The 24771-nt window shown below is 44.3% G+C and overlaps 1 protein-coding gene across 2 annotated transcripts in view; it reads left to right on the forward strand.

Moving 5' to 3' along the window:
* DNAH2 (dynein axonemal heavy chain 2) overlaps window positions 1-24771 on the forward strand; it is a 401787-nt gene that overhangs the window by 296602 nt on the left and 80414 nt on the right. For both annotated transcript variants that reach the window (XM_068273978.1, XM_068273977.1), the window contains exons 51-59: window positions 11-115; window positions 305-493; window positions 922-1007; window positions 2122-2252; window positions 6621-6770; window positions 8997-9164; window positions 9340-9500; window positions 10464-10603; window positions 22874-23006. In XM_068273978.1, coding sequence (XP_068130079.1) covers window positions 11-115; window positions 305-493; window positions 922-1007; window positions 2122-2252; window positions 6621-6770; window positions 8997-9164; window positions 9340-9500; window positions 10464-10603; window positions 22874-23006 — 1263 coding nt within the window. The remainder of the gene's footprint in view (window positions 1-10; window positions 116-304; window positions 494-921; window positions 1008-2121; window positions 2253-6620; window positions 6771-8996; window positions 9165-9339; window positions 9501-10463; window positions 10604-22873; window positions 23007-24771) is intronic.

Here is a 24771-nt window from a genome sequence, read left to right on the forward strand (position 1 = left end):
CTCTTCCTAGGACATGTTCCTCATGGCAGCAATGGGTCCGCCTGGAGGTGGAAGAACGGCTATTTCTGGACGTCTTCAAAGTCGATTCAACCTGATTAATATGACGTTTCCGTCTGTGAGTCAATAGTTTCGTATTCAACAATGATTTGATGTTCACCATTGTAGAGCTAACTACCCAAGTTCCTGAAATGATTTACGTTCTCCATTAGCTACAAAAGCATTACAATTTTTGGTGATGGTCAACTTGACAAGTTGACCATCATAGTTGGTCTGACAAAGGTGGTGTCTACTTGTTTTTTTCCAGGAATCTCAGATTAAGAGAATTTTTGGGACGATGATGAGCCAGAAGCTGCAGGATTTTGAGGAGGAGGTGAAACCGGTCGGCGATATAATCACACAGGCTACTATAGAGCTGTATAATGCCGTAACCCAGAGATTTCTGCCTACCCCGGCCAAAATCCACTACCTGTTTAACCTCAGGGACATCTCTAAGGTGAGGAGCCTTAATCGTCTGCTGGAGACCAAACTAATTAACAAAATTCATGGAAACCGAATCTTGTTCATTCAAGGAGATGTGGTAGAAAAATGCGGAAACATTTTTGCGGCATGGGTTGAATGTTTTGTTTCAAAAAGATGAGAAAGTCCAGAGGTAGTGCCTCTGTCTGTGAAGCATGAGGTAATGAGTTCCACTCCCTGTGGGAAAAAGAAAAAAAAGTAATGACAGCATTAAAAAAATAATTGTCTATTGTTGATGATTTTATGATGTGTGATATAACACTCAGTTCCAACATTTGTTCCTTTTCTTGTTCATAATTTGTGTACTATGTGCTATTTGTAATAGTCCTTTTTTTTTTCAATATGTACGCTTTAAAAAGTGAAAAAATAATATTTTATGACCTGTCACCTCTTCACCCCTCCCAGGTGTTCCAAGGCATGTTGCGTGCGCACCGTGACCTCCATGACACCAAGCAGAGCATCTCCAGACTCTGGGTACACGAATGCTTCAGGTATAGCGCCCTCACCTGCACTAGTATATACATTACGTGTTCTCAGGGGGTACCGTGTTCTCAGCGGGCACCCCCAGCAAAGCTCACAGTTAAATACTACCATAGTCATAGTTTAATGTCCTACTATATAAGTATGTGTATATATATAGCACTGACATCTACTGCAGCATTTTACAGAGTACATAGTCATGTCACTGACTGTCCTCAGAGGAGCTCACACTCCAATCCTTATCATAGTCTAATGTCCTACCATATTATTATTATTATTATGTATTTATATAGCACTGACATCTCCTGCAGCACATTACAGAGTACATAGTCATGTCACTGACTGTCCTCAGAGGAGCTCACACTCCAATCCTTACCATAGTCATAGTCTGATGTCCTACCATATTATTATTATTATGTATTTATATAGCACTGACATCTTCTGCAGCACTTTACAGAGTACATAGTCCTGTCACTGACTGTCCTCAGTGGAGCTCACAATCTAATCCATACCATAGTCATAGTCTAATGTCCTATCATATTAATATTATGTATTTATATTATTTATTGTATTTATAAAGCGCCAACATATTACGCAGCGCTAATAGCACTGACATCTCCTGCAGCGCTGTACAGATTACATAGTCATGTCACTGACTGTCCTCAGTGGAGCTCACAATCTAATCCTACCATAGTCATAGTTTAATGTCCGACCATATTATTATTATTATGTACATGTATAGCACTGACGTCTTCTGCAGCACTGTGCAGAGTACATAGTCATGTCACTGACTGTCCTCAGAGGAGCTCACAATCTAATCCTACCATAGTCATAGTCTATTGTCCGACCATATTATTATTATTATGTATTTATATTGCACTGGCATCTTCTAGAGCACATTACAGAGTACCTAGTCATGTCACTGACTGTCCTCAGAGGAGCTTACAGTCTAATCCTTACTATAGTCCTAGTCTCATGTCCTAGCATAGTATAAGGACAATTTTGAAGGAACCTAATACCATATCTGTATGCTGAGATGTGGGTAGAGACCTAGAGAGCATACAACCTCCATCTCCCTGCATATAATAATAATATTATCTGTAATCCTGCACATCTCTCCTGTAGAGTCTTCTCTGACCGCCTGGTGAACTCTGCAGACACAGAAGCTTTTATTGGGATCCTGAGTGAGAAGCTGGGCTCTCTGTTCGACCTGACGTACCACAACCTGTGTCCCAGCAAAAGCCCACCAGTGTTTGGTAGGTCATCATAACACAGCTATAAAAATACTGTTTATTTCAGTATTCTGTTTCAAAGAGGCACTTAAAGAGGAACTCCATTGAAAATAATGTAATAAAAAAGTGACAGGAACGCGTAGAAGGAGAGGCATGACCAGGCCTGAAGAGGTGTAGTGAGCCTGTCGGACGAAAACTAAACTAGCTTTTCAGGAGGATCTGAGAGTGACTGCAAAGACACGGAACAGCTGCAGCGGGCTGGTAGAAGCCCCAGGTGAGTAAAACAGATGTTTTTTTCCAGGCTTAAGGATCCCTTTAAGGCCTTGTACACACATACAAGAAGAGTACTGTCGCCCAAAGGGATAGTTAGGGCTTAGCACTGTAGAGATGCATCTCTAGGCTACAGAGATTCAGTAAGATGTAGTGCTCTGTACAGATTATGTGAGATTTGATTATTTAGATAAATTCACGGAGGTGCGATACTGTACAAAGATTCACTGAGATGGGATACTGTACAGAGATTCACTGAGATGGGATACTGTACAGAGATTCACTGAGATGGGATACTGTACAGAGATTCACTGAGGTGCGATACTGTACAAAGGTTCACTGAGATGGGATACTGTACAAAGGTTCACTGAGATGGGATACTGTACAAAGGTTCACTGAGATGGGATACTGTACAAAGGTTCACTGAGATGGGATATTGTACAGAGATTCACTGAGATTGGATACTGTACAAAGATTCATTGAGATGGGATACTGTACAAAGATTCACTGAGAAGGGATACTGTACAGAGATTCACTGAGATGGGATACTGTACAGGGATTCACTGAGATGGGATACTGTACAGGGATTCACTGAGATGGGATACTGTACAGGGATTCACTGAGATGGGACACTGCACAGAGATTCACTGAGATGGGATACTGTACAGAGATTCACTGAGATGGGATACTGTACAGAGATTCACTGAGATGGGATACTGTACAGGGATTCACTGAGATGGGATACTGCACATAGATTCACTGAGATGGGATACTGTACAGAGATTCACTGAAGTGGGATACTGAGATGGGATACTGTACAGAGATTCACTGAGATTGGATACTGTACAAAGATTCATTGAGATGGCATACTGTACAAAGATTCACTGAGAAGGGATACTGTACAGAGATTCACTAAGATGGGATACTGTGCAGGGATTCACTGAGATGGGATACTATACAGGGATTCACTGAGATGGGATACTGTACAGAGATTCACTGAGATGGGATACTGTACAGAGATTCACTAAGATGGGATACTGTACAGAGGTTCACTGAGATGGGATACTGTACAGAGGTTCACTGAGATGGGATACTGTACAGAGATTCACTAAAGTGAGATACTGTACAGAGATTCACTGAAGTGGGATACTGAGATGGGATACTGTACAGAATTTCACTGAGATGGGATACTGCGCAGAGATTCACTGAGATGGTATACTGTGCAGAAATTCACTGAGATGGGATACTGCGCAGAGATTCACTGAGATGAAATATTGCACAGATATTCACTGAGATGGGATATTACACAGAGATTCATTGATATGGGATACTGTACAGAGATTCACTGAGATGGGATACTGTACAGAGATTCACTGAGATGGGATACTGTACAGAGATTCACTGAGATGGGATACTGTACAGAGATTCACTGAGATGGGATATTGCACAGAGATTCGCTGAGATGGGATACTGTACAGAGATTCACTGAGATGGGATACTGTGCAGAGATTCACTGAGATGGGATACTGTACAGATATTCACTGAAATGGAATGCTGTGCAGAGATTCACTGAGGTAAGATACTGTACAGAGATTCACTGAGATGGGATACTGTGCAGAGATTCACTGAGATGGGATACTGTACAGAGATTCACTAAGATGGGATACTGTACAGAGATTCACTGAGATGGGCTACTGTACAGAGATTCACTGAGATGGGGTACTGTACAGGGATTCACTGAGATGGGATATTGCACAGAGATTCACTGAGATGGGATATTGCACAGAGATTCACTGAGATGGGATACTGTACAGAGATTCACTGAGATGGGATACTGTACAGAGATTCACTGAGATGGGATACTGTACAGAGATTCACTGAGATGGAATGCTGTGCAGAGATTCACTGAGATGGAATACTGTACAGAGATTCACTGAGGTGGGATACAGTACAGAGATTCACTGAGATGGGATACTGTACAGAGATTCACTGAGATGGGATATTGTACAGAGATTGACCAAGGTGGGGTACTTTACAGAGATTCACTGAGATGGGATACAGTACAGATATTCACTGAGATGGGATACAGTACAGAGATTCACTGAGATGGGATACTGTACAGAGATTCACTGAGATGGGATACTGTACAGAGATTCACTGAGGAGGGATACAGTACAGAGATTTACTGAGATGGGATACTGTACAGAGATTCACTGAGATGGGATACTGTACAGAGATTCACTGAGATGGGATACTGTACAGAGATTCACTGAGATGGGATATTGTACAGAGATTCACTGAGATGGGATACTGTACAGAGATTCACTGAGATGGGATACTGTACAGGGATTCACTGGGATGGAATTTTGTACAGAGATTCACTGAGATGGGATACTGTACAGAGATTCACTGAAGTGGGATACTGTACAGAGATTCACTGAGATGGGATGCTGTACAGAGATTCACTAAGATGGGATACTGTACAAAGATTCACTGAGATGGGATACTGTACAGAGATTCACTGAGATGGGATACTGTACAGAGATTCACTGAGATGGGATACTGTACAGAGATTCACTGAGATGGGATATTGTACAGAGATTCACTGAGATGGGATACTGTACAGGGATTCACTGGGATGGAATTTTGTACAGAGATTCACTGAGATGGGATACTGTACAGCAGAGGTGCCCACACTTTTTCGGCTTGTGAGCTACTTTTAAAAATTAGCAAGTCAAAGTGATCTACCTATATACAATTTTAGGAGCACCCTTCCATATACAGAATGGAAAATGTAGTGGGGTCGGGATCTACCATGAAGGCCTTCGCGATCTACCGGTAGATCGCGATCTACCTAATGGGCACCCCTGCTGTACAGAGATTCACTGAGATGGGATACTGTACAGAGATTCACTGAGATGGGATACTGTACAGAGTTTCACTTACATTTGATAAAGTATCACATCTCACTGAATCTTTACACAGCACTACATTTTATTGAGTAGTTAAGCTCAGTAAATGTATACTCCATCAAATTTGAGTCCATCTTTGGACAGTATTAGATCTTAGTGAATTTTCATACAGCAGCAAATCTCAATGAATCTCCATAGAGAACAAATCTCAGTGAATTCTGTGTGCTACAATCCTCAGTGCATGTATGAATGGACACAGGCACACTATTAATGATACCAAATCTGGACTCCCAGTTGCTACACACTTTCGGTCCAACGGACACAGCATGGATGATCTTCGTGTCACTGCCCTGAAGGGCGGCTTCAAAACGTCAAATGACCGATTATTAGCAGAAACAAAATTTATAAATTGGTTTAAAGCTGTGGAGAAGGGTTTGAATAAGGACAACAACTTTCTATATTGGTATGAGATTGATGATATTTGAACTGTCTCAGCCACTCTAGCTGAACTTGTGAACTAAGAATTTACGATACCTCTGGGTCAATCCTAATACCAGGTCTGTGAGCAATGGAGTAAACAAGGATCCTTATCTTACCCCATTTAGATGGTCTGTTTGAATTAAGGCATCTTAATGACGTATTTATGCTTGAAAAAAATATCTGTTTTCCCTTTTGATGTTGCATGTATATAAGCTGTCTGTACCACCAGCTTGCAAACTAACAGGATGTAAACCTGATGAAGGCTGCAAGGCCGAAAGCTTGTTTATTCTTATTCATTTGTAGTTAGCCAATAAATGGTATCATCCTGATTTAAAACTTCTTGCTATGTAAAGAAAACATTTTGATGAATCTTTCTGGAAAACCAACTCTTGGTGTCTAATCTCAGTGAATTTCTGTAGAGTGCTAAATCTCAATGAATCTCCTTAGGATACAAATCTCAGTGAATCCAGCACCACTGCACATGAACAGCCAACCTTATCAACAGGTTTTGTCTGTTATAGAGCGATATAAGACACTGGTGTAGAGGTGTAAGATTTAGGCATTTAAAGGTCACATATCCTCAAAAATTAATTTTCAGTTATCTTTTAAATGCTGAACATGTAATGTGGTGGATGAGTGATTTCACCAGGTTAGTGGTGATGTTTACCTCTTTTGTACCTCCTGTTAGTGTCTTCTTGTCTAATCTTCTGCTCATTGTCTCCCTCTGCAGGTGATTTCATGCGGGAGCCCCCTATATACGAGGACATTACTGACTTTGGTACTCTGAAGAAGTACATGATGAACCAACTACTTGAACAGAGCCAGCAGCCCGGAGCCTCAACCAAGAAACTCGTCCTGTTCACAGACGCCATCCAACATGGTGAGTTCCAATCAGTATACTAACCAACCCCATCAGAAGACAGCAAAAACCCCATCTGTGGAAACAGGATGGGACGTACTACTTGTGCTGCACCACAGGGTCCTGAATAACAGGGGCACACTTTTTACTCTCCACCTCTAGCTAAATTAAATGTGGGACAGGGCATTGGGCCGCGGAGAAACATTGTCTGCTACGGTCACCCAGTTCATCTTTTTTGCACCTTCAAACTGTTGTAAGGAGGGGGGAGCAGTTTATTTTTGCCCCAGGCCCTATTATAGCTAGAAACCACCCTAACTATAGTCACTGTACCTAGTACCCATAACAAGTATGATACATGTATTTACGCTGGCACTGCCGCTGCATAGCACTTTATTCAAAAATCATCAAAATTACAGCATGTCAATAAAATGGTCACAGCCACAGCCTGCGCTCTTCCACAAGTCGGACAGCCATAAGCATGTTGCCGAACTATGTAAAATTTTAGATTATGCCGTATTCAGAAGGAGCACAGCTTGGCCAGAGGATGATGGTGGAGTGTCCTAGGTTAGATTGTATTTTTATATATATTATCTTTGCATTCTAATGGTTCACTTGAAGGTTACAAGGTTTGGAGAGTGACAACTGTGTTTGGGAGGGGAATTCCAGATGAGGGGAGGGGCTTGTGAGAAGTCCTGTATATGTGAATGGGATTATTAATTATGCCTTAAAGAGACACTGAAGCGAAAAAAAAATATATGATATAATGAATTGGTTGTATACTATGAATAATTACTAGAAGATTAGCAGCAAAGAAAATATTCTCATACTTTTATTTTCAGGTATATAGTGTTTTTTCTAACATTGCATTATTCTATAATATGTGCACATTACACAACACTCAGCATTCAAAATGATTCTTTCAGAGCAGTCTGTGAAGTAATGACCTCTCCTCTGGCAGAGAAAAAGTAAACAGTTCACTTACAGTTGAGATAATAAAAGTCAGATAACAGCCCTCTCCACAACTAACTTAGTGGGAGAGCTTAAAGAGAACCCGAGGTGTGTTTAAAGAATGTTATCTGCATACAGAGGCTGGATCTGCCTATCCAGCCCAGCCTCTGTTGCTATCCCAAACCCCACTAAGGTCCCCCTGCACTCTGCAATCCCTCATAAATCACAGCCGTGCTGTGAGGCTGTGTTTACATCTGTAGTGTCAGTCTCAGCTGCTCCCCCGCCTCCTGCATAGCTCCGGTCCCTGCCCCCGTTCCTTCCCTCCAATCAGCAGGGAGGGAAGGGATGCAGGCGGGGACTGGAGTTCTGCAGGAGGCGGGGAGAGCAGCAGACTGACACTATAGAGATAAACACAGCCAGCTCTGACAAGCTGTTTGTCAGCAGCGTGGCTGTGATTTATGAGGGATTGCAGAGTGCAGGGGGACCTTAGGGGGGTTTGGGATAGCAACAGGGGCTGGGCTGTATAGGCAGATCCAGCCTCTGTATGCAGATAATATTCTTCAAACCCACCTCGGGTTCTCTTTAATGGCTTGTTTGCATAGAGATAACAACTGGAGTTTCTCAACTCTTCCTGTACTGGAAACAATTAGACTGATGTATCTCATCTTAATGTTTTATTTCTCAGGGCCCTTTTCCACTAGCAATCGCTAGCGTTCACGCTGAACGCTAGCGATTGCTGAATCGAAAAAGCTAAAAATTTACCGGCGATTTCCCGACGTTTGCGGCCGCGATTTTGCTATGCTATGCACTGCATAGCAAAATCGCGGCAAAAGTCGCTCCGCGGCGCGATCGCGATCAAGTAAAAAACGAATCGCGGTAGTGGAAATTACCTACCGCGATTCCTATGTTAAAAAGCAAACCGTAGCGATTTTAAAATCACTAGCGGTTTGCGGTTTTGCGATTAAGCAGTCACAAACGCCCTAGTGGAAAAGGGCCCTTAGCTGTACTACACATACAAATCATAATATCATAATTTTTTTTTCGCTTCAGTGTCTCTTTAATAATAGTCTAAAATATTTATGTTGAGTATGTGTGGAAGTAGCTGTATTAGTGTATGTATGTGCCACAATGTATTTATTGATACTAAATAGCATTGATAGGATATAGTAGTATCGATAGATACAATGCCTGTTTGCCTTTTATCACAATTGCTCGCTCTGCGTATGTTGAACACTCTGGTTTCTTGTCCGGTCGAGACCTGGTAGTAAGGTGGCCTATTTTGTTTTTATTCTTCTTCAGTGATCCGGATAGTCCGTGTCATCGGCCAGCCACGGGGAAACATGTTACTGGTTGGCATTGGTGGCAGTGGGCGTCAGAGCCTGGCAAAGCTGGCAGCTTATATTTGTGAGTACAAAGTCTTCCAGCTGGAAGTGACGCGAGGGTACCGCAGGCAGGAGTTTCGAGAAGGTGAGATAAGAGTGTGTTTCCTTTTTGCTGCCCAAATAATGGAGTCCTAATTTGTGTTTGTTTATCATCAGTGATCATGATTACGTGATATGTCTTTCGCTATTCCATTTCTCTACCCCCCCCCCCCCCCCCTTCACGCCCCAATGTGCTCCTCACCTATCTCTATTCTCTTTAGACATTAAGAAGCTGTACCGGCTCGCGGGTGTAGATGGCCGCCCCTCTGTCTTCCTCCTGACGGACACTCAGATTACAGATGAGTCTTTCTTGGAAGACGTCAACAACATCCTGAGCTCTGGAGAGGTTCCCAACCTGTATAAAGCAGACGAGTTTGAGGAGGTGAGCTTTGATCATGTTTCTACTCTGGTTTCTTGGCCAAGCTCATCTATTTTCTGGTGCATCAGTAGATCTGGCACATCAGTAGGAATAGGCTTTTTTTTCTGTAAAAAGGGAAATGATTGGTCAATGCTGGCATACGATGGTGATTATTTATGTCCATTGAGGGAGACTACCCTGGTTAGATCTTGCCTTTTGGTTGCTAGTGGCCCTCAGACTGGATTGTGTGAGAACACTATAAAGGTGGCCACTAACGATTCTTCGTATGAACAATTGGAAATGATCGTTTGGGACCCCTAATGCACAAAAATCTCCTTGTGTCTACACTGGCACCTACCAGGTAATTTGGGCACAGGAGTTGCTGAACTCTGGTGGTAAGCAATAAAATAATATAGGCACCAGACATCTGGGGAGCTAGCAGGTATTGGGCACTGGAGGGCAGTAATTAAGCTAGTGCCTGGCTATAGCACGTGCTGACAAAGTAATTTGGGTAAGCGAACAACGGAAGGAGTAGCAGTAGTGAAGGTGGCGCGGACATTGGCTGTTTTTTTGTGATTGGGCGGGATCTTAGGGTTAGCCATCAGAAGAGGGAGGGCTCGAGTGAGGATAGGGTTAGGTTTAGTGATAATTATCAGCAAATTGTGTGGTGGGGATGGGTCGGTTAGGGTTTGACATTGGTTGAGGTAGGGGCTCGTGTGAGAATAGGGTTAGATTTAACACTACACAGTGGTAAAATATTGTTAAAAATCACCCATATTGTATGGAATTACCTTTGCCTATTAGTAGAATATCAGTAATTTTCCGATATTCTACTACAGGCTATCTCTGGCACCCAAATACCTGCACCGCCCTTTTGAAAAATGTACCTTAACGTTGGATCAACGTTCACCTGGAAATTGATGCCACTGCCCTCCTCCTCAGTACTTTGCACCAGCTGACCCCTCTTCTTTGTCTTTGCTGCACTAGATACGCACCATTCTACAAGAGAAGGCCAAAGAGGAAAATATCGCTGACACGCCGGAGAGCCTCTTTAACTTCCTTATTGAGAGAGTGCGGAACAACCTGCACATTGTCCTGTGTATGAGCCCCGTGGGAGACCCCTTCAGGTGAGGAGTGTTTGTTCATCACAGGGGGCGATTCATTTGCTCTATCAAAATGGTCCTTCAAGAGAATTAGTGAGGAAACGTGTGACTGATTGGATCAGGTGATTCATTTCTAAGCCCCTGATTGGCTTATCGTATTCATGTCTCACTTCTGCTTTCTGTCTAGGCAAAAAAATAAACGTCAGACATGATGACATCTTACCCAGCCAGTTAGAGAAATCGATCACTCGATCAGACTAAGCCCTTGTTTCTCCATGAAGTCTCATTGCAAGGAAATCTCTCCTAACCCTCTTTTATAAAGCTCTCCATAAGTTGTCACCTCCACACATTCCCTCACTAATTGCCATGCACCATCCCACATGGAACCTTCGGTCCTCCTATGAAAACCTCCTGTCCTCTAGTTTGGGCACTTTCTTACTGCTTCCAAGATTTCTCACAAGCTTCACCTTTCCTTTTGAACGCTCTTCCATATATTACATAGTTACATAGTTATTTTGGTTGAAAAAAGACATACATCCATCAAGTTTAACCAGTGTAAAGTACAACACCAGCCTGCCCTGTTGATCCAGAGGAAGGCGAAAAAACCCTTACAAGGCATGGTCCAATTAGCCCCTAAAGGGAAATTCCTTCCCGACTCTAGATGGCAATCAGATAAAATCCCTGGATCAACATCGTTAGGCATTACCTAGTAATTGTAGCCATGGATGTCTTTCAACGCAAGGAAAGCATCTAAGCCTTTAAATGCAGGTATAGAGTTTGCCATAACGACTTCCTGTGGCAATGCATTCCACATCTTAATCACTCTTACTGTAAAGAACCCTTTCCTAAATAAATGGCTAAAACATTTTTCCTCCATGCGCAGATCATGTCCTCTAGTCCTTTGAGAAGGCCTAGGGACAAAAAGCTCATCCGCCAAGCTATTATATTGCCCTCTGATGTATTTATACATATTGGTCCACCGTTCTTCAGTCCTGTAGACCTTCAAACCCGCCTCTTTGCAGGCATTTATAATCTGTCACAGTCCCCTTTCAGAGTCTTGTTTACTAGGGATGGTGAATGAGATGCAATGAATGTGAAGTTCATGCAGAATGATGCACATTTCGTATGCAAAGGTATGCAGCTTGAAAATAGACCAATCAAATCACGCTAAGGTGGAATTCAATTGGTCCATTTTTGAGGTGCATGAATTTTTATAATCCTGCACTCAAAATTATATACACCTCATTGACCACCACCTGCATAATTTGTTAAGATGACTTCATCAGCTAAGTCCCTTCTGTAGATTGTAAGCTCACAGTAGCAGGAGCCTCTAATTAGCACTACTTAGGTATGTGGCACTTATCCTATTAAAGAGGAGCTGTCAGCCACACTATCTCAGGAAAAAAAGCAAATATATAAGTAGATACATAGTTGCTCTACTTACATAACATCTGTATTGCACTGCCCACGTTATGATTCCTGTAAATTTTATAAAGGAAAAGTAGAGAATCCTATTCTAGACAGTTTCCATACTTACTGTGGCTATTTTGAAGCCAGTCGTGATGTAATATCCGCCCTTAGTCTCCTCTGCTCTGCCTGGTTTGCCCGCCCTTCACTATAGAAAGTGCATTGTTTCAGCCTGAGAAATTTTGGCCAATCAGAGAGGAACAGAGGTGTGGGAGGGGAAAACAGGAGGGAAAGAGGCTTCAGCCAATCAGGCTGCATTAGTTAAGTCTGAGGGGAAAGTAGAGAAGCAAAAAAAGACAACCCAGCATGCCCTGCAACTTCTCTTTTGTGTACCAAATTTTCTGTGTACCAAATAAGAGTCAGGTAAACTGGGGAATGATCATTTATCAACAAGAAAAGTAATAGTGATTTTAACTTTTGGATTGCATGGTTAGCATCCTTATTACTGGTTTACCAGATAAAAATAAAGAATCAATTTTTGATTTTATGCCCGACAGTTACTTTTTAAATGTACTAGAACCTGTATTGCAGAATCCATGCATGAATTACAGGGTGGTGCGCGGGAGACCGGCCCTGCTGCCTGTTACGAGTGCAAGCATTCAGGCAGACGCCTGCCAGCCCGTCCCCGTGCATCTCTTACTCTATCCCTGCTGTGTGTGTGTCCTCCCTGGATTAATTGAAGCCTTTTTTGCCTGCATTTGCTGCCATATGGGTAACAGTCTCAAATGGCAGCAAATGCAGATGACACACACTTCAACACCCCTTCCAACCTACAGTGCCCAATATAGCTGTTATTTATATGGGTGTCTGTGGCAGTGCCACACACTGTTTCCCACAGCAACACTTGCACTAGAGGGGTGGTCCCTGTATCAGAATGTGGGAGGGTAAGACATTGGGTCCACCCATAGCCTGGGTCCCCTTGCAGTTGCATTACCTGTAGTCCTCCATTTTCCTCCTTCATAAAAAACGCATAAAATAAATTTTATTTTTTAAGTTGGCCGTCAGGTGCAGAACTGTCTGTACAATCTGCTCTCTTAATCAGCAAAGAGCCCGAATGATAACGTTCTGAGCATCAAAGGATGCTTCCGTCGGTGTGAATCCCGCTGTAAGTATTTAGTAATGTGACTTGAAGTACCGGCGCTGAAGTCGATGACGGGAGACTCTGCATTATCCTGCTGCTCAGACGGCGGGACGCAAACAAAGCCCACCGAGAACGCCGTGCATCGGCCACTTTCACATGATTGATTTAACATCAGCTGATCTATAAAAACAGCTCCTGCGCTGAGAGGCCTCACAGGAGCAGAAAATGGGCTTGTCTGGAGTGGGCCTTTCATGTGGAACAAATCAGCTTAATGTAATCCCATCCATGCAGAGTTTTCAGGCTTTGAAAATTTTATTTATAGGGAGAATCAAAAAGTAAAGGGAAAATACCATTTAATGCTCATTTCTACTAACATATATCTCACTAATATTAGAAATGCTAAAGTATGGATGTTTGTCAATCACACAACAACGGCTGAACAGATTTGAATGAAATTTGGCACACACATAGTACATTACCTGGAACAACATATAGGAGTGGGCGGAGACAAATTTCACTGGGAAATGTAAGTGGCAGCCATTCTTACACTATTAATGGCAGGGTTCTCAAACTTAGCACAGTTGGTCACTGGGTGAGTGGGATTAATATTCAGAAAAGTGGGTGGAGCCTACAACAGCCAGTCAAAATTCACCTGTTGATATTCAAGGGGAATATTTAATTGCTGCCATTCTTGCACTGTTAATGGCACAAGCCTCAAACCTGGTACAGTTGGTCATTGGGTGACTGGGTGTCACAAAATGCATCTGCTGGCGAATTTCCTGAACGATTGATGAACTTCCTCCATTTCGCCAGCAGATGTCATCTGTGTCCTCAGAGTTTGAAACTGCTGGAAGTATCCTCTGCCACCAGCAGAGGTCTCACTCACAAGAACTGTTATTGCAGATTTAATGAGGGCAGCTCTGTGATCACCTGGACTCTGTCATCTGACTTTTTGGACACTATTTAAGCTGCCTTTACAGACCACTCTGTGCTAGCTCATCAAAGTCAGTTCCTGATCCTGAGTCCTAGCCTTCCTGTCTTGCTCAGCTTTGTATTTGTAATTATCGTGTTTGACCTGTTTTCTGTTTTTGACTAACCCTTTGCCTAAGCGATTTGTATCTTGTTTGTATCTCTGGTTTGACCCTGCATGTTTGACGTTCCGTTGCCTGCCGATTATAATTCTGATGCTTTGTCTCTGTATATAATGTATATGATTCTTATGTATATATATTAGTCAGGTTTGGGGTTCAGTGTGCACACTATATTGTTATGCTTGGATACCTTTGCATATTATCCTATATGCAGGGGGTCCATAGCATCTGCAATACCTGATATGTTCTGATTATGTGTTAGTTTCCAGTTGCTCCATTGCTTATATTACTTGCCTGATGTCTGCATGATTTTCTGCATAAACTTAATACTGATTGTTTATGCATCCTGATAGAGTAATTCTCTGCATAAACTTAATGCTAATGGTGTATGCATTCTGATGGTCAGATTCTCTGCATAAACTTAATCTTGTTTATGCGTCCTGTTTGTTTGACTCTCTGCATGATCTTAATGCTGATTGTTTGTTTGTTTGTTTGTTTGTAAGCTGTGCAACTGTTTAGTTGCATAACTCTGTGCATGAACTTAATGTGCAACATTTATGCTGATTACAATAAATCTTTATGTTTATTCCTTTAATTCCAGTCTCAGTGTTTCTTGCATACTGACAGAGCAATCTTCCTTGCGATTCCCTTGCATTGTATACCAATGCAACAGAATCATGACAGATGAGCTAGCCTAAAATTTCTGTCACCAGGAAATACTGAGAGTAGGTTTGCCACCATGGGAATTAAATGGAATTATGCAAATATCGAATATCATTGCTGTTTGGCTGAGGATGATGAAAGTTTCTGTTTTGATAAGTTTTATGAATATTCATATGATGATTTGGTGCAAAGTATTAGGCAGATCAATTCATATGTCCAGCAGGGAGAATTCCTTGAATCTGATGTTCAGCCTTTGTTAAAAATTCTACACACTCTTGAATTTATGAAGTCTCCCACCACCTACCAAATTTATCAAGCCTCTGTAAACAAATCCTTGCCAGTTCCTCTTCCCTGCAAAATTCCCACAGCAGTATTAAACCAGAGCAAACCAAATAATGTTCCAGCCACCTCCATGCAGACCGTTCACCCTAAAACTTATGCTCTGGATAATGAATCTGCCTATGACAAGAGTTCATGGGATCCTCCTTTTGAAAAATGGGAAATAGAGGCCTTAGTTTTTGAGATGGAATGTGATGAGGAATACTTTATTGATTATTACTTTGATACCAGTGAAAACTTTTTGAATGAATGCATAGATTCTGCATCCGCTTTAGTTGATATGGGGGTTTGTATGAATCACTTTGTGGCTCCCTTAATTGATATCTGGAAAGATCTATTGCGTGAAAATTTCCCTCCTTCTGATGATTCTGGCAGTCAGTTTATGCCGTACTCAGTAATCAATCATAGTTCAGTCAGATCCAGTAAATTTTCTAGTGTTAAAAGTGACAGGGATTGTGTTCTTAATTTTTCCTCTAAGCCTGTTAAACCGCATGCTGATGCATACCTGAGTGGTTTGAATGACTCCATTGATCAAGGTATCTGCAAAAGTCAAGCCTGTTTTGATATGACTGCTGAAGAGATTGATGCTTATTACTGGTATTTAAATGATGACAGGACAAGTTTTATGGAATTTTATTGCAAACAAAGTGAGGAATTGGTAACCAAGTGTTTGCTAAGTGTTAAATCCATGTGTGCGAATGGACTTTGTAAGCCTGAAGCTGCTTCTGCCTTAATAATCGCTTGGCAAAGGGTTCTGTCTTCTCATTTTCATGTTTCTCCTTCCTCTGTTAACTCTGTACTCACCTCTGGCCAGAATTCACAATCTGCAGCAGTTAAAGTCACACCTGTTACTAAGGGAGACCCAACGTGTCCGTTGCCCTTAGCAACCAGTTATAAAGACTCTGTCTTGTCAGGTTCCAACCGTCAAAGGAGACCTACTTCCTTGCAAACTGCAGTCAGAACTACACCTTGGTCCTGGCAAAGATCATTAGAAAATAAGTCATCATCCAAAAAGAAAAAGAAGAGAAAATTATTTCCTACCAACTCCGATTCCAGTCGTGTGCAGCCTCCAGCCGATTCCAGTCGTGTGCAGCCTCCAGCCGATTCCAGTCGTGTGCAGCCTCCAGCCGATTCCAGTCGTGAGCAGCCTCCAGCCGATTCCAGTCGTGAGCAGCCTCCAGCCGATTCCAGTCGTGAGCAGCCTCCAGCCGATTCCAGTCGTGTGCAGCCTCCATCCAAGTCGGTGCAGACTCCATGCAGCTCCATACAGACTCTAGTTGATTTGTGTCCTCAGCAATCTCCAGTCAGTCCTGAGCAGTCCCTCGCCTTTCTCTGTGGACTCTTTCATGGACTAGATTTGCTGACAGTGGGTCAGCCTGGCAGGCCTGAAGAGCCCCAGCATGCTCATCCTGCAGTATCCAGTCCTGCAGAACTTTGCTCCTTGCCTGCAGAACTTTGCTCCTTGCCTGCAGAACTTTGCTCTCAGTCCGCACAGGCTCAGTTCACACAGTTTCAGTGCCAGTCCGCACAGACTGTATTGGGATCTCAGCCAACGGTCCAGCCAAGCGCTCAGCCAACGGTCCAGCCAAGCGCTCAGCCAACGGTCCAGCCAAGCGCTCAGCCAACGGTCCAGCCAAGCGCTCAGCCAACGGCCCAGCCAAGTGCTCATCCAAAGGTCCAGATCCATGAGGTTACACAGTCTGCTGTCCTGTCTGAGACTACTGAGTCTGCTGTCCTGTCTGAAGCGTCCCAACCGGCTAACTTGCCTAAAGTTATCCTGTCTTCTGTTTTGCTTGAGGTTATGCAAGCTGCTGCCCAGCCTTCACAGACTTTTGTTGCTACCCTGTCCGAGACTATTCAGTCTGTCGCTAATCCGCCTGCAGCACTACCTGAAGTTTTCCAGTTTACTGCTCAGATGTCACAGACCTCTGCTGCTGCTTCCAAGTCTGGTGACTCTGTTGCTGCTTCTGAGTGTACCCAGTCTGCTCCGGCTGCCGCTTCTGAGGGTATCCAGTCTGCTGCCGCTTCTGAGGGTATCCAGTCTGCTGCCGCTTCTGAGGGTATCCAGTCTGCTGCCGCTTCTGAGGGTATCCAGTCTGCTGCCGCTTCTGAGGATATCCAGTCTGCTGCCGCTTCTGAGGATATCCAGTCTGCTGCCGCTTCTGAGGATATCCAGTCTGCTGCCGCTTCTGAGGATATCCAGTCTGCTGCCGCTTCTGAGGGTATCCAGTCTGCTGTTCCAGTTGTTGCTTCCAAGTCTGGGGACTGTGCTGTCGCTTCCAAGTCTGGGGACTCTGCTGCTGTTTCCAAGGTTGGTGATATTGTTGCTGCTCCTGAATCCGGTAACCCTATGGCTGCTCTCCAGTCCGATGATTCTGTTGTTGCCTCAAAGACTGCTGATTCAGCTATTGCCTCCGACTCCACTGTTCCAGCTGCTGTTTCCAAGTTTGCTGTTCCGGATGAGTTCCTGTCTGGTGCCTCTCCTGAGGGCATTCTGCCTGTTGCCTCTCCTGAGGGCATCCTGCCTGTTGCCGCTCCTGAGGGCATCCTGCCTGTTGCCGCTCCTGAGGGCATCCTGCCTGTTGCCGCTCCTGAGGGCATCCTGCCTGTTGCCGCTCCTGAGGGCATCCTGCCTGTTGCCGCTCCTGAGGGCATCCTGCCTGTTGCCGCTCCTGAGGGCATCCTGCCTGTTGCCGCTCCTGAGGGCATCCTGCCTGTTGCCGCTCCTGAGGGCATCCTGCCTGCTGCTTCTTCCGTGGGCATCCTGTTTGCTACCCCTGATAGTATCCCGCCTGATGGTGCCAGGTCTCCTGCTCAGCCTGATCCTGCCAAGCCGTTTGATCCTACTGTTCCTGTCAAGTCGTGGGTTCCTGTGGCTGCTCCCCAATCTGATGTTTCCGCAGTGACTTCCAAGTCTGCTGATGTCCTTTCAGTGGTTCCCAAGACTGCTGCTGTTCCTCCGGTGGCCTCCAAGTCTGCTGTTGTTCCTGTTATGGCCTTCAACTCTGTTGTTCCTGCTACCACTTCCAAGTCTGCTGTTGATCCTGTTGTGGCCCCCAAGCCTGTTGTTCCTGCTGCTGCTCCCGAGTCTGGTGTTCCTGCCGATGTTCAGTCTACTATGCTACCTGAAGTTTGCACATCCTGGAGTCCTATGGATGTCTTGCCTGGTGCTTCTGCACATGGATCTTGGGCTGTTGCATTGCCTAAAGGTCTCCAGTTTGATCTTCAACATTTGTTACCTGATGACCCTGAATCTACTCAGCCCATCATTTTGCCTGTTACCGTGTTTATGTTTGTACACTTTTTCGCCCATGCCCTCCTTGGCCTTGCCTTTCTGCCCAGTATGTCCTGGGATCCTGGTGGACGTGAGTTCATATGGAGCGTTCGGAGACCGCTCCTTGAGGAGGGGGTAATGTCACAAAATGCATCTGCTGGCGAATTTCCTGAACGATTGATGAACTTCCTCCATTTCGCCAGCAGATGTCATCTGTGTCCTCAGAGTTTGAAACTGCTGGAAGTATCCTCTGCCACCAGCAGAGGTCTCACTCACAAGAACTGTTATTGCAGATTTAATGAGGGCAGCTCTGTGATCACCTGGACTCTGTCATCTGACTTTTTGGACACTATTTAAGCTGCCTTTACAGACCACTCTGTGCTAGCTCATCAAAGTCAGTTCCTGATCCTGAGTCCTAGCCTTCCTGTCTTGCTCAGCTTTGTATTTGTAATTATCGTGTTTGACCTGTTTTCTGTTTTTGCCTAACCCTTTGCCTAAGCGATTTGTATCTTGTTTGTATCTCTGGTTTGACCCTGCATGTTTGACGTTCCGTTGCCTGCCGATTATAATTCTGATGCTTTGTCTCTGTATATAATGTATATGATTCTCATGTATATATATTAGTCAGGTTTGGGGTTCAGTGTGCACACTATATTGTTATGCTTGGATACCTTTGCATATTATCCTATATGCAGGGGGTCCATAGCATCTGCAATACCTGATATGTTCTGATTATGTGTTAGTTTCCAGTTGCTCCATTGCTTATATTACTTGCCTGATGTCTGCATGATTTTCTGCATAAACTTAATACTGATTGTTTATGCATCCTGATAGAGTAATTCTCTGCATAAACTTAATGCTAATGGTGTATGCATTCTGATGGTCAGATTCTCTGCATAAACTTAATCTTGTTTATGCGTCCTGTTTGTTTGACTCTCTGCATGATCTTAATGCTGATTGTTTGTTTGTTTGTAAGCTGTGCAACTGTTTAGTTGCATAACTCTGTGCATGAACTTAATGTGCAACATTTATGCTGATTACAATAAATCTTTATGTTTATTCCTTTAATTCCAGTCTCAGTGTTTCTTGCATACTGACAGAGCAATCTTCCTTGCGATTCCCTTGCATTGTATACCAATGCAACAGAATCATGACACTGGGGTTCAAATTTAGACAAAGGGGTGGAGCCACAAACAGCCAATCAGATTTGTTTAATCTCAATGCAACTTATTGATGCCAAAGACCGCAAAGCTCACAAACTAGGTCATTGAGTAATTGAGTGTTAGGGTAAGAAAAAGTGGGCGGAGCCAACACCAACCAAATGCATACCCGTGCAACGCCAGGCCATCAGCTAGTGTGTATATATATATATTCCAGTGTACCCAATCTCACCCCACCAACCTGACAGACGTGAAACCGAGGCAACTGCAGCCCATTTGGTTCAAATTGGGTGGGTCTGTCTACTGCCTTCCCCATCCCCCACAAACCCCCAACACTGACTCCTAAGCAGGGGCGTATCTCCAAACCATGCCCCACCCCTGCAAAGCTTTGGTGGAGCCCCAACGTTCACCCCCCTTCCCTTGCCTAACCCTGGTGATCCTCATAGCCTAGGGGCCCATCTTACAAGGCTCATAAACCAAGTGTGGATATTATAATCCTTATTGTGGATATTATAATCCTCGCTCACATAACAAGTGTAGCCGCAAAAACACCTGATCTGAGGGATGGAGCCCTTTATCAGAGGGAGTGATGTAGTATTGGGGGCCCCCTTACAGCTCTGGGCCCTAGAGGACCTCTGTGTCACACTAACATCACCCCCTGCAGCCTCCCTGTGCCCGTGCCTGCATGGCCCTGGCTGTGCATGTCCTCGTTCATGCTTCTGTCCCTGGCAGCGTCCTGTGCACGCTCCCGTCCCTGGCAGCGTCCTGTGCAGGCTCAGTATGGGTTTTTTACATACTGTGGCTGCGCAGGACGCTCCCGGCGATGGGAGAGCAAACAAGGTCATGTGCGGTCAGGCGCAGTGGGCGGTAACCAAACTTAGCTGTGTCGCGTGTCCGGTGAATCATTCTAGGCCGGCCTGGGCACAGGGCAGCTGCAGGGGGCTGGCAGAAGTCCCAGGTAAGTAAAACTCTTGTCTTTTAAAGTAACTTCAGGTTTCCTTTAAGAGGATAGATAAGCTTGAGAAACCACAAAGAATGATGATAATTCCAAAACTCAGTATCAAACTTTATTGTATCGTAAAATTGCTAAATCTGGATAAAAAACTTTTTGTTTGTCAAGAAAGAATCTTCCAAAAACAAAAAGATATTATGTGCTTTGTTAGTCCATTTCGGGTCAGATTTATCCCTTCATTAGGCCTTTACAAAGCAAAAGAAGATCTCCAAAAAGCCACAAAAATAGCTTAAAAAATATAGGCCATCTGTTCCAACCAGACACACCTCTACACCTTCCCGATGGCCGACGACAAGTGGATCCCAGGTGTGATAAACAGCGGAAAAGCCGCCGCATGTTCTGGCAGCAAGGCGGCTGATTCCGCGTCTGATGCGGCGGTTTGTCCGCGTCAGCATGCGTCTGGTTTGTCTGGAGCTGGTGGTGCCCATGGGCAGAGTGGCGTGGGGGCCGCCGCATGTTCTGACGGCAAAGCTGCGGATTCAGCGTCTAGTGCGGCGGGTTCCCCGCAACAACATGCGTCTGGGTTAGCTGGACCTAGTAGTGCACACAGATGGAGAGCTGCGTGCGCCGCTAGACATCCTCTTTATACCAATAGGAGGAAGATCAGCTGATCAGGGCGGACAGCTGATTCCTGCTCAGCTATTGATTGGTTGATGGGAGCTGGGCGGCGCTGTGGGGTGCCTTACTATATATATCTCTTGCTGTTCAGTTGCTGGTTGTCTGGCGTTGCGAATGCCTATGTGTTAGCACTCAGACCTTAGTCAGATCTCCAGTGTGGTGGAACCAGGAGGACCTGGGAATCCACACTTAGCCAGTTACTGTTTATCATCTGTGTTATTCTCTAGCATAGTTCCAGGGTGTTGAGATCACGGCCCTCACACCCCAGACTAGGAATACTGTATATCATCTGTGTTATTCTCTAGCATAGTTCCAGGGTGTTGAGATCACGGACCTCACACCTCAGACTAGGAATACCGTATACCATCTGTGTTATTCTCTAGCATAGTTCCAGGGTGTTGAGATCACGGACCTCACACCTCAGACTAGGCCTTGTTCTGATATCTGTTATGACCTGTAGCTTTCCTGACTATTCTTCTGATCTCTGATTTGGTACTTTGCATATCTGATACTCTGTTGCCGACCCGGCCTGTCTGACCTTCTGGCTGTCACCCTCCGCAGGGTGTCTAGCCTTTCCGCAGGGGTCCCCTTCTCTTCAGAGGGGACACTGCTCCTTATCAGTCAGGGACTCCCTTTCCAGGTGTCCTTGACTGCAGTAGAGTCTTCTCTACTTACTGGACCACCTGCTACCCCGGTGGTCCAAAGGTTACTGTTGCACCAAAACACTTACACACTCAGGTGTCTAGAGGTTAGACATATTTGATTATTGGCGATTCTGCAGATCCCCAATAATCAGGTATATCTGTATTCTTGGGGATACTGCAGATCGCCAAGAATCAGATTATCTCTCTGGTTGCTGACGCCAATCCATACACCAGGACTGCTACTTGATGCAATAAAGTTTGATACTGAGTTTTGGAATTATCAACATTCCTTGTGGTTTCTCAAGATTATCTATCCTTTTAAAGAGGAACTGTTGTGAAAATCCTAAAATTTAAAACGCATACAAATAAGAAGTAAGTTTCTTCCAGAGTAAAATGAGCCATAAATTACTTTTCTCCTGTGTTGCTGTCACTATAGTAGGTAGTAGAAGTCTGACAGAACCGACTGGTTTTGGGTTAGTCCATCTCTTCATGGGGGATTCTCAGCATGGCCTTTATTCTTTAAAAAGACATTCCCTGAAAAAGATTTATACAAAGATGCTGGCCAGCCTCCCTGCTCACTGCACACTTTTTTGGCAGTTGGACGAATCAACTGCTATTCACTAAGTGTTTTTAAAAATAAAGAAAACCCCGAGAAGAAGAGAAGATGGGCTAGTCCAAAATCTGTCGGTAATGTCAGATTTCTACTACTTACTGTAAGTGACAGCAACGTAGGAGAAAAGTAATTTATGGCTCGTTTTACGCTGGAAGAAACGTACTTCTAATTTGTGTATGTTTACATGTATTTGAAATTTTAAGATTTTTGCGACAGAGGTCCTTAAAATAAACATGTGGTCAGTGCTTCTGGCAGTTGGAAAAAAAGGGCTTACTTTTGCTTCTCTTGCATCTTGTGCCAGCTAATTGATGTTTGCGTCCCCTCTGCTGCAGGAACCGCATCCGGCAATATCCGGCGCTGGTGAACTGCACAACCATAGACTGGTTCTCAGAGTGGCCACAGGAAGCCCTGCTGGAGGTGGCAGAGAAATATCTGGAAGGGATGGATCTGGGAAGCATGGAGGGGGTAAGTTGTGACCTCAGGACACTGTGTCACCCACAAGTTATAGCCGACATTCACAGCAGGAGTGCAAAAGGGGAAGAAAAATACTGCATGTGTGTAAAATAACGAGAGAGTGAGCAAAATCCAGGGAAAGCATTGGTAGAAGACACAAGGAAGAAGACCCATACTAGACCTCCGTTCCCAAATGTCTGTAGCTCGGGCAGCTCAGCTCTGTGACATATCCACACCCAGCCAAGCAAGTCCTACAAGTCATCGAAGTAGAGAGGTTGGGGCGTCTTGACACCCTAAAGCAGAACACACAGGAAACAAAAACGGGTGCCTAATGGTGTAGTATGTAAGGGAATGAGAGGTGCCAGAAGGTAAAGTCAATATACTACTCACAAAGGCGGGTTGCAAGGGGGGCAACCGACCACAGGAAGCAGGGGGAGACATCAAACCACTCGGGGTGGTCCACCTGTACCTCGATGCGGCCGCTCTCCTTGGTGAAAATGACAAAGGCCCACTGCGGTGACCGCAGGTGGTTTGTCTCAACCCCTCCAGCAGGTTATGTTGGGGGGGGGGGGGTTAATAAAAGCACATTATAAGGGAAAGAGGCGCCCTGATTTGTGTATAAAATGAAGTAAAGACAGTTTAAAATTGAAAAAAGTGAGGTGGCTTACCTCAGTGACGAAATTCTTATATGAACAAAGAATTTTTATTTAGCACAGGCAACGCATTTTGCGGGTTTGAGCCCGCTTCTTCAGGCCGATAACAGTGCCAATTGCATAAGAGTCAACAGCAAAATTAGGCTCCCTTTGGTGTCGGCTCTTCTGCAATTGGCACTGTTATTGGCCTGAGGAAGCGGGCTCAGACCCGCAAAATGCATTGCCTGTACTAAATAAAAATTCTATTGTTCATATAAGAATTTCATCTTTGAGGTAAGCCACCTCACTTTTTTTTAATATTAAATAGTTTTTAATTCATTTTATACACATCAGGGTGCCTCTTTCCCTTATAATGAAGTCATCGAAGGACAATTATTAAAATGTACCCCCAAATAGCTGTAAAACTTACGCTAAATCCCAAAGTGTGCCGAAACTGCACTGAACGATCTTCTCTCCCTTACCTTTACTTAGCTGTAAACTTTACACCTAACAGGTTTCCTTTAACCCTAACCATTCCTGTTCTCTAATCCTAATAGAAGTCAAAACAGCTGAGAAACAGTGAGATAAGCCTTCTAGTGAGGTTTAACTGCAGGGAAGTGCCATTAGTCCTGTATATCTTACAGCTAAACAAAGCAGAGTGTGGATTCTAAACAGCAGCAGTGACCGTCTCAGTCTCTTGAAACTGAAAATAAAAATATTATAATATTTTCTTGGCTACTGATGTTCTATTTGTCATCCATACTACACACAGTTCAATATCTCATAAGTTTATTTTCACTTCAGGTTCACTTAACGACCGCCTAACGCCGATAGGCGTCGGCAGGTCGAAGTGGTGGTTCCATGTCAGTTCACGGAGGGCGTCTCCGTGAACAGCCTGCGAGCCTCCGATCATCGCTCGCAGGTGAAATGTAAACACGCGGGGAAAAAATCCCGTGTTTACATCATAGGAGATCTGCGATCCTCGGCCTCTGATTGGCCGGGGATCGCCGCCGTCTGATAGGCTAAAGCCTATTAGAGGTGGTACATGACGGATCGCCGTGCTGTGCCGCCCATGGAGGGAAGGGGAAGGAAGGAGAGGGAGGTAGGAATATCGCTGCGGAGGGGGGCTTTGAGGAGCCCCCCCC

Source organism: Hyperolius riggenbachi, chromosome 3 (assembly GCF_040937935.1).
Source record: "Hyperolius riggenbachi isolate aHypRig1 chromosome 3, aHypRig1.pri, whole genome shotgun sequence".
In the NCBI taxonomy this organism is placed as follows: Eukaryota; Metazoa; Chordata; class Amphibia; order Anura; family Hyperoliidae; genus Hyperolius; species Hyperolius riggenbachi.